The following is a 13587-nucleotide window of genomic DNA, read 5'->3' as shown; positions in this document are numbered from 1 at the left end:
TGCTATCTTTATGCCCAAAACCAATAGTTTTGTATATATCATACCATTTGTGCCTTGGTTTACCATCCAATAAACTAGCCATTGTGATAATAGCTAATGGTATACCGCCACATTTCTTTAAAATTTTGTCAGATATCTCATCACGCTGATTATCAAAATGGCCTCCATGATCACCATATACTCTTGTGTAGAATAACTCTCTAGAGCTATTATCAGAAAGTGGTTGTAGCGTGTAAACTATGGGCTTCTCTGGCAACTTCCAACTTACGAGTTGTAACCATTATTCTATCTTCATAGTTACTGTCACTATCAAAGGCCAATTTGATAGTTTTCCATGACTGTACTTCCCACGCATCATCAATGACAATTAAATACCTATACAAAAGCCTTGAATTAATAATTAAGTTATCTACATGATGCACTTATAAGTCGAAGAAGCAGGTTAACATCTAGACACCGAAAATTACTACTCTCCCAGACCAAATAATTAGCATTTCTCAAGACATAGAAAAGACATGTGAAGTACAATTTTAACTTGTACTTTTGTGAAACTATTTATTTAGACAGATATACATATACTCCTATTGTTTTCAAATATCACAACTTATTATTGCATAATATATTATCAATAATTAAATATTTATAAAAAATTGGCTAAATACAATCTTAAAACGTCACTTAGTCGTGACTTAGTGCGAGGTAAAACTATTTAGCACTGTACAACAAACATAAAACCTTAAAATTGAGTGGGTGATGCGTACCTCTTCTGGCTTTTAAGAAAGAAACGTTGGAGCTCGTCGATGAGATGCTTTACATCCAATTCTATCGTACTGAACTGTAGATATCTGTCTCTATCCAGATGTCTCTATCCAGATTGATAACAATGTCTTTAACCACTTTCTTCAAGTCAGGATTTCTCCCAACAGGAACAAAAGCCCTGTGGCCAAAATCCCCTTTGAGCTTGTCGTAGACAGCTTTTGCAAGAGTGGTCTTGCCAAGTCCACCAACTCCAACAACTGATACTATCTTCATATTTGCGGTGGGCACGTCACCCGGCTGCTGAGTCTGCAGCATGGATATGAGCTCACGACTTGACTTATTGGTGCGGTGGTGCCAACAAGGTTTTTCACCTTGTTGTACATGGCGGCAAGACGAGGATCAACAATCGCCATAGTGGTTGGCTTGGCAACGATATCATCGACTTTGTACCTGCGGTACCGCTCATTCACCTCGTTGAGACGAGTCATGATGTCTTTGATGCCGATGCTGATCTAACGGCGTGCCTTGCTCTTCTTGAACAAGTTTGCCATCTTCTCACCAAAGCGTTTGAGCAAGCCTTCCTTCTTGGCGGAGTCACTGCCCTGGACATACACAAGGTAGATGTCAAGGATGTCCTCCATGTCGTAGGAAGACTCCCTGACCTTATGTGTCCAGAGCTTGACTTGCTCATCGAGCTGGTCCCATGGCACCGTCACGTCGGCTCCAAGGTGAGGGATTTGATGCGCTTCTTCACGTCGGTCTGTAATTTGTACTCCTCCTTGAGTAGCTCGGTAAGCTTGGGGCTCATTGCGCCCATCACCAGGTCTGCCATGCTCCACGGGAACTCTTGTGTGTCTGTCGGGTTGTTGAAGGCGTGTGTGTGGAACTTCTGCGGGATGTAGATCTACGGGAATCGAGTGTAGAGATATATCCAGTGCTCACCGCCTCACCGTAGGAGCGGCAGGTATCAGTAGGGGTCCTTTTACAAATAAAATAAAGTAGGCGTAGGTTAATCGAAAAAAAGACCATAAAAGTATCCGATTGACTTAGCATTTTGTGCGGATCAGTGTGGGAGACCCGCGCAGACAATCCAAAGCTGCTGTTCTTATCCTAACATAAATAATAGCAGCGTCATTTGGCTAGCTATATGTATGGCGTCCAGCTTAATTAATTTATCATGAGCACGCGTTAGTTGTTGCCCGTTCACTATCTTCCTGTCAGCATCCCGCAATGACCAGCTTGGTCCGTCACACACACACACATATACCTAGCCCAGCCGACTTTTGTTCAGCCATTCGTGTTATTCAGCCATTTCATGGAACTGATGTCAGCGCACGCAGAAATATGTAGTTGCAATGGTGGGTAGCTGCGCACGCAGCCATCGCCGTCCATAGTTCCATCTGGATGGATGCTAATAGTCTTAGTTCTGCAGAAGAACTGGCACCGCAACAGTGATCGCAGATGCTGTAGCGTGTGCGGCCTGTCACAAAACGACGCGGTATGGAGACGGTAGCATGACCGGCGCAGGCTTTTTTTTGGTTTTTTACCTTTTTATCTTTTTACGAAGATGCTATCTACTCTCACACTGACAGACTCAGTGTGATGGACCAGCCGACTTTTGTTCAGCCATTCGCGTTATTCAGCCATTCCATGGAACTGATGTCAGCCACCTCGACTTTTGTTCAGCCATTCACGTTTATTCAGCCATTCCATGAAAATGATGTCAGCCACCTCGACTTTTGTTCAGCTATTTTAATTTTTTGTTCAGTCATTTCTAATTTTTTTCAGCCATTCGTGTTTGTCAACCATTTCATGTAATTTCTTTCAGCCATTCTTGATCTGTTCAGCAATTCTTCGCGAAGGTGAGAGTGAGATAAATATATCAAGTGAGATCTAGTTTTGTAGCTTTAATCGCGATGAACACGATGGTGCCATCCCGCAAGGCACCCGGGCCACCTTGTGGAGTGCGGCCTGCGCACCCTGGAGCTCCTTGGTGAGCTTGTCGATGTGTTCCTCCATGGCGGCCTGATGACCGTACTCCTCCTTGAGCACGTTGACGAGCTTGGGGACGAGGCTGCCCATCGCTCCAGTCACTAGGTCGGCCATGCTTCTTGTGGAGGTGTTTGGAACTTGGGGCTGGGGCCTGGGGAGATGTGGATGTGCTGGTAACTGAGAAGGATCTCATGCATGTATTCATAGCCAGCGGCCATTTTCTTCCTAAGTAGATGTCATGCAAGGTGTGGTTCACCGAGATCGGCGCGGGTATGTTCACGTGGTCGGCAGCGTGCTACTCATCCACCCATAGCTCAACATGGTTATCTAGCTAGCTGGCAAAAAGATAAATCAAATTTTTTGACTTGTGAATCACAACTAGGAGTATATTATTAGTAAGACTTCAGCTTGACCTGTAGATAAAGAAGACAAATTATTGTTGATATAGTACAACGTAACAGCCTGGAGTCTAGATGCTGCCGTGTGTGCATGCATTATGTATGCAGATGGGATCGAACCTATAATGCAGCCTAATAAGCATAATTTATCCCGCGCGGATCTCGATTGCTTAAATTTTTGAGGTCGGAGCAAGTTCAAATTTTGTAGTATTAATATGTAGAAATGGCGATGCGGGATGTACTTTTAATCTTCACAAATATATATCCCGACTGAGGCTCGTAAACAATAAAGGATTCCTTGCAACTTTTCTTGATGTACATACATAGAACATGTGTGATGGGCGATCCCGACAATGTTGTAGACACCACTGTGCTTGATGGGCGATCCCGACAAATGCTGGGCGACAGAACTGCTAATAAACATGTGTGAGAACTCCCAGAATCAATTAGAACCAACAGTTTGTGCGACTGAATGGAGCCTTCCAACTGAAGAGTACGAGAACCCACTGAACCAGAATACCAGATGCAGCAGCAGAGGACAGCACAAAGAGAACCGGTTCTGAAGGGGACGGTGGCGACTCAGAAGAAGAAGAATCGCCCTCACAACTGAAAAGCTCAAAGGCCTCCTGCATAGCATGAAGCTTTACTGATGAAGCGCACTTGTGGCCAGGGATCCATTTCTTGGCGCAACGGTCACAGAGCCCACGAGAACTTTTCAGCCACCGAACGACCCGGGTCAGGTGGTGCCGGGAGCGGCTTGTCAACACGAGGCGGCGGCACCGGCAAAGGATGAGGACCGCGCTGTACAGGCTTCCACGGGGTCGCTGGATCCTGCTTGCGGTACTCAGCGCGACGATGCACAGGCTCCGCCACCTCCTCCTGCAACAAGGCCAAAGTACACGTACGCAGGGCGATGAACACAAACAGCAGAACGGATATCAGAGCGCAGCCCATCAACGAAACGAGTTGTATAATAAAGGGTATCTGTGGTATGCCCATACGCCATGAGCTGATCAACAAGCTCAATTCAGAGAACAGAAGCAGACTGGCTAATGTGAAATAACTAGCGGATTAAGGCTTCCTGTTGATCCCGGCCAAAACGATCCAGTATCATACGGCCAAATTGGGGCCAAGAGGCACCGCGCAACCGTGGCTCCACAGATTGGAGCCAGCGAGCGGCGGCGCCATGGAAATGCATGGTGGAAACTCGAACTCAAAGCATCGGCTCGACATTGTACAGATCAAAGTAATCCTCACATCGGGACATCCAGAGCTTCGGATTGGCCCCTTCGAACTGCGGAAACTACCGAGATCTAGAAGAGGATTGGAGTGGGGAGGAAGGATACTAGAGATCAGAGGACAGGATTTCTCTTTCGTTCTCAACAAGTTCATACAAGTTTTCATACCGTTCATCTCTTTTCCTGTTGGCTTTATACAAGCAGCCAAAGAACCGACGCTGGCACGCAGGCAAGAACTACTTGGGCCTAATCCATTCTGGACCAGAGACTCGAGTACCATTAGCCTGGACATCTTCCTGGGTTGGTGGAGCATCGGTAGTAACAAACTAACGCTGAGGAAACAGACTTTTGGTTACTCTCTGTTCCGATTTAATTCGGCTGGGACTTGCTGCTCTGTCGGTGCAGCTGGTACTTGCTTGTTATAAGCATCCCCGTGATCTCGTCGTCATGTGTTGCTTTATTTGCTTACCTCTGGTGTGATAGAATTTGCGTGGGCCGTCAAACGATGGAATTAATTAATATTTACCATGCATGCGGCTTCGAAAAGGATGCGATGCTCTTCTATGAACATTCCCTCACCCGCACGTCCTCTGTGTTGTAGGACAACTCCCTGACCTCACGCGCTCGAGCTTGACCTACTCGTTGAGCTGACCTTGCGGAGTGCGGCTTGTGCACCCTCGAGCTCTAGGGTGACAGGCCTAAACTAGGATGATTTTGTTGAAAGTTGAATCCTATTCAAATGTCTAGAGATCTACTGGTTTTCATCTAGTGCATTATGTATAGCAATGACCTCGACCTCTCCTAGAATCATCATACCTGGTTTTCAAGGAATTTGTAGAAGGTATTGTACCAGGTTCGCATTCGGTCCACTTAAAGAAACCGTCATGACGAAGGGGCCCCGCAAGTTGGTGACATCTCGATCGATGATGTGCCCAGGCTACTCATTTGATTTTCTACTGCAGCAACAAGTGGAGTGATGAAAAATATCGATCTAGTAGACAGAGTTTTGTCTGCTCTGTTTCGATGTCAGGGTAGGCGAGCATGGTATAAGGCATTCTACCAATCTACCCTTATATGACATAGCAGGGCAATAATGGAGAGGATAGAGAGTTTTATCATGATGAAACTCAGGACACATGGTTACCTATACCATATTTTTGTACAATGAAACCGTACATTGAGAATGGAAACGGATTCAGCCAAAACGACATTTGTGCTTCCTTTTCATCAGAGAAAGTAATACACAGCTGGAAACATTTATAGAATCAATGAATAGATTTTCTTCTACTCATAGCCCAGCCCAACCAGTCTCATAGCCCATCACAGCCCAATCTCTCGGTATTATGTTGGATCTGCGGCGGCCTAAAATTCCAACCAACAAAAATCAATTACAACAGGGGACAAAGAAAGAGGAGAGCACCAAGCATTAGCAATTGACTCGTAGGCGGCCGGTGCTTTCAGAGCATAGCGTCGGACCCTTAGAGCAACTCCAGCGGAGAGACTAAATTTGAGCCCCTATATTGGTTTTAGGAGCCAGCCTATAAAAATTTAGGGGCTTCAAACTCCAGCAGGGTGACTAAATTTAGAGGGCCTCCAGTTCTAGGGACTCTGGACCAAAATTTAGTGGCCTCCCCAAAATGGGGGCTCGTATAGGGGCCCGGTTGGAGATGTTTTTTCTACTGGGAGACTAAAACAAGAGATAGAGTCCCATTTAAGGGCCCGGCTGGAGTTGCTCTTAGGATGTATATGTACTAGAACGGTGGGCGAGCTACGCCCCTCCGTGTTCGACCAGTGAAAAATTATTTATCCTCATGGTCTCTGGGTCGCCCTAGTTCATGCTATTGGGAGCAAATATATGGAAATGTTGATAACTAATTAGCATGCTGCTTACAGCACCATACATCGAAGATATGAATAAGCAGCATAGCCCTCAACTCCTCTGAGTCGCATGGTTATGTACAACTCTTTGGTAAGAGCATCGATGGGAAAAGAAACAATGTAACTAACTTTTGAAATAATGTACCACATCATTAGTCTGCAATGGTTTAGTATAACATGAAGCAAAATGAATAAGTGCAAGCAACCGCAGATATACATGTCCTAACTTGCAGGTCGAATGTGTTTCAACCTTCGAAGCCTTGTGATCTCAAGGGGGTAAGAAAAAAATTACAACCTTATCTATGCATATTACAGTATGGATCAAGGGAAAAAGGGACATGCCCGGCCATTCGCCATGTCTGCGGTCTTAGGCATGCTAGGTGAAGTCACAGTGATTAGTTTTAGCGTGAGTTCTTTTGTGTGTGTGTGTGATTTTGGAAGTTTCTTTGAGTTATGGGTTGAAACTGTGAAAGACCGTCGTGGTGTTATAAGATCAGGAGAACCCAATGGTTTGGGATTTCCTGTAGCTTATAAGGAGTGACTTCGGGTGAGTTGAACCCGTGAAAATGGAACTGGCGGGATTGACAGGATCTCTCCCAGGGCCCAAGTCCTTATCTTCTATAAACTACTGAAATGCTCTTACTCTTGTCTTTCGTTCCTCTTTCAATAAACAACCTAGAGGATCTCACCACTTGCATTTTAAATCCAGCTTTTTCGCAAAACTGAACCCTAAGCCTATCCTTGACTTATACCCTATGCATTTAAATAACCTACTTTTAAGGATAGGACTTGCCGAGTACTGTCTGTACTCACCCCTCCCTTATATTTTTCAGCGGGAGAACAGAATATGACTTCGATGCCGAGAATGAAGCGTAGTCAGGGTTTCCCTTACACCCAAGCCTTCGCCTGTGAGCTTGGGTGACCACGTAAGAGTTCCGCTGTGTTATAAAATAAGCGGCCTGCGAGCCGTCTTGTAATGCTTGTGTGTAAGACTCTGTTTTATGTAATGAAATCGTTATGTGGGTTCTATACTATTCTCTGTTCCTGTGCGTATCAGCTACTGATCCAGAGACTGATACGGTAAGCACAGTGGATCTCAGCAATGGGGTCCGATAGATGTGTTGCCTGATGACAGGTGTGTTGCAGTTACAGTTTCCTGAAGCTGAATTTATATCTTTTTGTTTGATTTATTTTTGGTTTTATGCTGAACCGATTGTTTCTTGAGAAACGATGGTATCGAAAAATAACATCAAGCCCCTTTTTGTTTGGCAACAGTACTTGTAGATTGATAAGCCAAAATGTGCATTACATTGTTTGGTGTACCATTCCCTTTACCTTCCACTACAGATTTGACTCCTGTTGTAATCCAACTTTGGTAGCTGTTTCGGTGGGGTTTACATGTGCAGTTTTCTTGTACCTAATTCTAGCTGCATTTCTTGTTGAATTTGTCACAGGTAACTACTTGATGATGAGCATGTCGCTTTCCTATGGATTAAAAAAAGGCTGCCTTTGAATATCTAGAAGAACAATCTGCATCTGAATGTGAGTGGTTTTCTCCGGAGATCTGAGATGTTTGATTTTGTTTGAGGTGTGGGCTGATGTACTGGCCAGTCCTGTCGTCATCTATTTTTTGCAAGGCCCATATGCATCTCGGATTTGGACAAGCCCGTTCTGTCCCGGTTTTGACAAACAGACACAAAACATGCAGTAAGTGTACTTGTGCTAGAGTGCTAGTGATTATAGAAATAGGCAGGGGTAGGTGCTTTCTGCTGTGCATCAAGAAAGCTCGTGAGTTTAACCCATCATGGGCAGATGGGTACGACATCTGTGGAAAATTGGGCACTGGCTGAACAGCACCTTGTTGGCCGAATCCAAGTCAGATAACTGCCCTGTCTTGTCAGATAGTCTCAGATGATAGTGTGTGCTAAAGTTGTATGCCTCGTCAGTGTCAGAGACACCCGCAGAAGCTCCTATTGCAGGCCAAGCAGATTTCCAGTATTGTAGTGATAACTCACCTCAAGATGAGGCTGCCAATCTCTGAAGTCTGATGCTTCTACAGTGGAGATGTCCAGTGTTCAAGTGAGAATTCATCTCAAGAGAGGAGGCTGCCAAGCTCTGAAGTTTCAAGTTTGATGCCTTGACAGTGGAGACGTTCAGCATTGCAGTGAGGACTGAGGACTTACCTCAATCAAAGAGGCTGCCAGGCTCTCAAGTATGATGTTTTGACAATGCAGATGTTTTGTATTGCGCATTAAAACTGTGATTCCTGACCTCTGATAATGAGATGAAATGTTGTCGCATTTTAGCTGATGCTCGAGGCTGGCTGTAAGCCCGAGGCTCCGTCCCTTTCAGCGTTACGATACGATAGCGTCAAGCCTGGAATCCTCTCGTACGCACGATCTGCGGAGCCAATGGCGCATGGCACGGAGAGGCCCACAAAACACAGTCATATCGCATCACGTCTCTGCAAAGGGCGGATCCTGAGACATGGGAAGATCATCACTCTGTTCGCTGGACTGGAACTGGAGCTGGTGGTTGGAGTGGTGTAAAAAAAATACTGTTGGCTGGTTGGTGGCTGGAAGCTGGTGCGGGAGCGGTGTGAGAGGAAAATACTGTTAGGCTGGAGGCTGCTGGAGCTGCCGAACAAAATGCATGTATGGGGATTGTGTGGATATGCTAGGTGGGGCACTGGGGGTTACACAAGGGGATGATGTTGTTCTTTTCCTATGTATATTTAGTGTTAGTTATCATAGTGTATATGTATATGGTTTCGAAGGATCAGACGTGGATGTGTAAATATATCATTTTTTTCTCGTGTTATAAAATAAATATGGATGTTCTGAAATACATGACTCTTATCGTCATTACGTATCATTTAGAGGTTCTAAAATACAAGTTTGGATGAGAAAAAAGGACGAGGTTGTATTTCCAATTTGTTGGAAATAAAATCTGGATGTGCAAAAAATAATTATACATTGTTTGACAGCAACTCGGAATGCTAAGTCAAGCTTTTTATTTTATGGATTGCTGTCAGTAGGTTGTTAAGAAGAATGTAGACCATTCCAAAAGCAAATAATTCATGATTAACTATGTACATAAATCTTATTAAATTTAGCCCTGTTCGTTTCAGCTACTTCTGAACACAAAAACAGCCAGAAATAGCCAGAAGTAGCTGAAGCGAACAGGGCCTTTGACTATTATGATCAGGCCATATCGTGCTGACAAATCTCTTGTTCAACAAGATGAAATCAACTGCTAAATTTTTTAAAAAAAAACATAAAAAGCACATCACCCGGCTGAAGGAGGTGGTCGAGACCCACCGGCCACTGGGGTGCAGGTGCTTTAGATGCCAGTAGCGATCGATCTGGAGCACGTGCCTGGTCGTGATGCCCTCGGCGAGGTCGTTGGTCGTGGCGAAATCCAACGCCGGCGCCGGCATGGCGGCGACGAGGTTCGTTCCGACGCAGACCACAGATGCAGATCAGCGACGATTTCTGGCGGCGGCCGGACGCGTGTGATTGGAGATGGTTTGGGATGCGAGAAACGCAAGAGCAATGACAAGAATGATGGGGGCGGCAAGTCCTTTTATACAGCGTCGACGCCTGCTGGCCGCTCTCATCTCCGATAGTAATCGGAATCGACTTGGGGTAATACGTGTCGGGGTCGACTTGGGGTGGGGTAATGTTCGGAGTCGGCGTTCCCATCCTGCCTGCGCGATACTTTCGGCATCCGTGTCGGACTCGATCGGACCACGTCGTCCATGATGTTGTGGCGGCATCCGCGGCAGAATCCACGATCAGCTCGCCGTCGCCGTGGAAGGGCTCGTCGCACGCCGAGCGGCCCACCGCAGCTCTCGCAGCGGTTGAACCCGTTCACCGTTCAGGGTTTACCGTCGTGGCCTCGCGGCCTGCTGCCTACGTGCTGTGGTGGCTTGCCGGATGGGGGCGTCGTCTTGTGGCGCAGCAGGCCGGCCGCCGAACCCTGCATGTCTCACCTGCTGGCATTACTTTCGGTCACATCAGCAGCCGTGTGAAGAGACTCGCCGGATCCGTGCCACTACATCAGCAGCAGCGTCGTGCCGTCGACGCAGCACCTGGCCATCAGTGTTTGCGCCGCCCTCTTGGTCGAGAAAGCGGGGTAAGCTGCGCGACGCGTGAGCGCTGTTCGACCACCCCGACGCTCCCTGGAACGTGGTCACCTGGAGTGGATGGCAGTACTATCACTATCAGGCTACGCTGCTACGCGCGCACCTGCCTCGTCAACAATGTCAAGGTGCTGCTTCGAACCATGGCGTGCACACAGTGCGTGTCTGTGTGATGCCTGCACGGTGCACGCTATTCAATCACATGCCGCCGGCGAGGGACGTCGGCCCGTGACGCTGTTCAATCACAAGCCAGTGAGGGATGCCGGCTCGTGGAACATTCTGCTAGCCAACGTCGGTGCGATCAAGGAGAGTTGGGTGCCCATTTGCCCAAGCTGTTTCAGAGAATGACAAATTGGTATGGAGACACCGGAGAATGATGGTTTCCTGCAGAGCAAATACTTGAAGAGGGCACACAAGCTCTTCGATGAGATGCCTGAAAGGAATGCTGTCACTTTTAGTTTAACATTCATTGATACGAACATGTCTATATTAATATGAAGTGATTGTCTTTTAATTAGATGGGCTAGTCTCATTTTACTTTACTTCGGATTTCTTATTGGTGCATCTGTAATTCTGTATCAACACTTGTTCAGTATTGTATATACCTACCATAATCGAAGCTTTCTTGTCATCTTATCTACTTTGATTAAATAAGAAAGATTGGTCAGATGCAACATGTACAAATAAGAAATACAATGGAAACAGAAGGGGCTGTCCCCCTAAAAAAAAGAAGGGCCTGTCTATTTGTGTACACGGTTGATTTTTTTGGCTGTAGAAAACTGGGTGCTGAAATGCTGCTGCAACACCCAGAAACAAGATCAGCAAAAACAGTGTTTGCATAGCTATCAACATTCGAATTTTAGATCAACGGATCAGAATCTGACAGCCTTGGTGAAAACAAAAGCCAAATCTATCAAAACAGACAACCTATGATACAGTGTGGACTATGACCCTCAAGTTCCAGGTCTCCCAGCAAATCTGGGCAGTTTCAAACTCTCTTGGTTCACTTGCAGTTCAGTTATATTGGAAAAAAATAGCTACTAAAAAGGAATGGCTTCTGAAAGCATATTAATGTTCAGAAGGGCATGGTTCAAGAGAACTTCAAATCACAAACAGCGCAGCAGGTTGCGGAAAAGGCAAAAGAAACTTGGAGCAAAGAAGAAGGCTTTTAGAACTCAACTGTAGCAAGTTTTTTCTTTTGGTGTTTTGTTCCCCTGCTGTGCTCAGGGGCGTGTGCGCTTTCTGCGCCTTTCCCTTCAGATCTATTGGTGCTTAAACTATTTTCCCCTTCTTAATTGAAAGGTAGAACTCCTGCCATTTGCTTCAAAAAAAAAAGAGAGAGAGAACTGCCAGCGAATTCAGTAAAAACCAATCCAGAGTCCAAACAAGACAGAACAATTATAGTGAAATACATAAACAGAAAAGAGTAATACGAGAACAATCATAGTAGAACAGATACATCTAAATGAGATTTTCTTATTGGATTGCAATGCTTTTGTCCATGCCAATCGAATGATTTAGTATCCTCTCTGGTTAGTGATAAAACCTTAAAAAATCAATTTTGAAATGCTTTTCTAAAAACAGGGGAGTACAATAATTGCACATATACCTGAACAACCTTTGCTCCCCCATATGAACTATACAGGCCAGCTGGCCAGTCCAAACACATGCGAGTCAAATGTCGATCTCCTTAGCCTAGACAGAAAAATTACAATAGGTATCAGGAACACAGGTTTCAGGAAAACTTCATGGTCCTGAGAAAAATGGATGGGAAAAAGGCTCTGTCTATACAAGTGGTCCATCAAGTAAGAGCTAGGCCAAAAGCTTGTGACAAACTGGCTTTGCGTTTGACCTGGATAATCAGTGCTTTTTTGTGCATCTCTCCAGTTTTTGTTTCTATTGCCATCGAAATCATGGTTATGGACCAGGCCTAACCATGATCCTTTGTAGACCGTTCAGTAGGGAACGAGCCACTGGATAGAGCTTTTCAGCTTGTGACTAGTAATGATAGCACAACAAAAGGCATGAGATTGATATGAGATAACTAAAAATACAGTCATAGTGACTTTTCAAAATGTATTGGTATTATTTTTAAAATGTGATGTATGTCCCTTTAGACAAAATGAGGGATTTTTATTTTGTGTGTTCAGAGCAACCTGGGACTGGACTTCTATCAGGCAATGCCATTGTCCAAATGAGACCAATAACGTCTTTGATCCAGCATGTCTTCTTTTGTTTCTTGTTTAGTGGACTTGTAAGAGTGCATTTTCCTCTCTCTCTTTTTGTCCTTTTTCATGAACATTCAGTTGTCCAAATTGTTTTTTCCATTCACTAAATATTCAGTTTAGTGAATACTCATCATTCAGTTAAATGTTCAGAGGACTAAATGTTCAGTTAACGGGATGTTAAGCGTATGAATTAGTTATCTAACCTTTTTGAATAAGTTGATTTGGTTTTTAATATTTTCAGTTGCCAAATTACTTGTATTGGTCAACATAGAAAGCTGGGTCTGGAGTCCTGGACTAGAGCACGAAGAGGTAGGCAGCGCAATTTTTCAAGGAGACCAAGGACATCCTCAAGTCTAGTACGTCTTCCTTTTTGGGCAATGGGATCTTTATAATTTGTTTTTTAAATCTTTGCTTTTCTTAGTGCCTTTTTCCTATCCATTTTTCTCAGGACTATGAAGTTTTTCTGAAACCTGTGTTCCTGATACCTATTGTAATTTTTCTGTCTAGGCTAAGGAGGTTAAGATTTGACTTGCATGTGTTTGGACTGGCCGACTGGCCTGTATAGTTCATATGGGGGCGTAAAGGTTCAGGTATATGTGCTCCCCTATTTTTAGAAAAGCATTCAAAATTGAAATTTTTTTTTAGGTTTTATCACTCACCAGAGAGGATACTAAATCATTCGAAGAATGTAGACCATTTCAAAATCAAACAATATAGACCATTTCAAAATCAAACAATGCATGATTAACTAGGACAATCATCTACTGGTATTAAATTTGACCTTTATGATCAGGCCATTTCTTTGCTGACAAATCTCATGCTCAACAAGACAAAGTTAACTCCTAGAGTACCCAAAATACAAAAACTGCAAGCACATCATCCGGAATGCTTCCTTGTGAGCACTTATACATAATTACATAGTACTCCGTACTTATAACTTATGCAAGATA

The 13587-nt window shown here is 44.6% G+C and overlaps 1 protein-coding gene across 1 annotated transcript; it reads right to left on the bottom strand.

The window, feature by feature from the left end:
- Positions 1-822: 822 nt before the first annotated feature.
- Positions 823-1400, bottom strand: LOC120702068 (disease resistance protein RGA5-like). The gene is made up of 2 exons (XM_039985841.1): positions 1284-1400; positions 823-1065 (listed from the first exon to the last, which is right to left on the bottom strand). The coding sequence occupies exons 1-2, from the start codon at positions 1398-1400 to the stop codon at positions 823-825; spliced, it is 360 nt and encodes a 119-aa protein (XP_039841775.1).
- Between the last annotated feature and the right edge of the window lie 12187 nt (positions 1401-13587).

This window comes from Panicum virgatum, chromosome 4K (genome assembly GCF_016808335.1).
Source record: "Panicum virgatum strain AP13 chromosome 4K, P.virgatum_v5, whole genome shotgun sequence".
Lineage (NCBI taxonomy): Eukaryota > Viridiplantae > Streptophyta > Magnoliopsida > Poales > Poaceae > Panicum > Panicum virgatum.
Note: the sequence above shows the minus strand (reverse complement) of the source record. Positions and strands in the feature narration are given on the sequence as shown.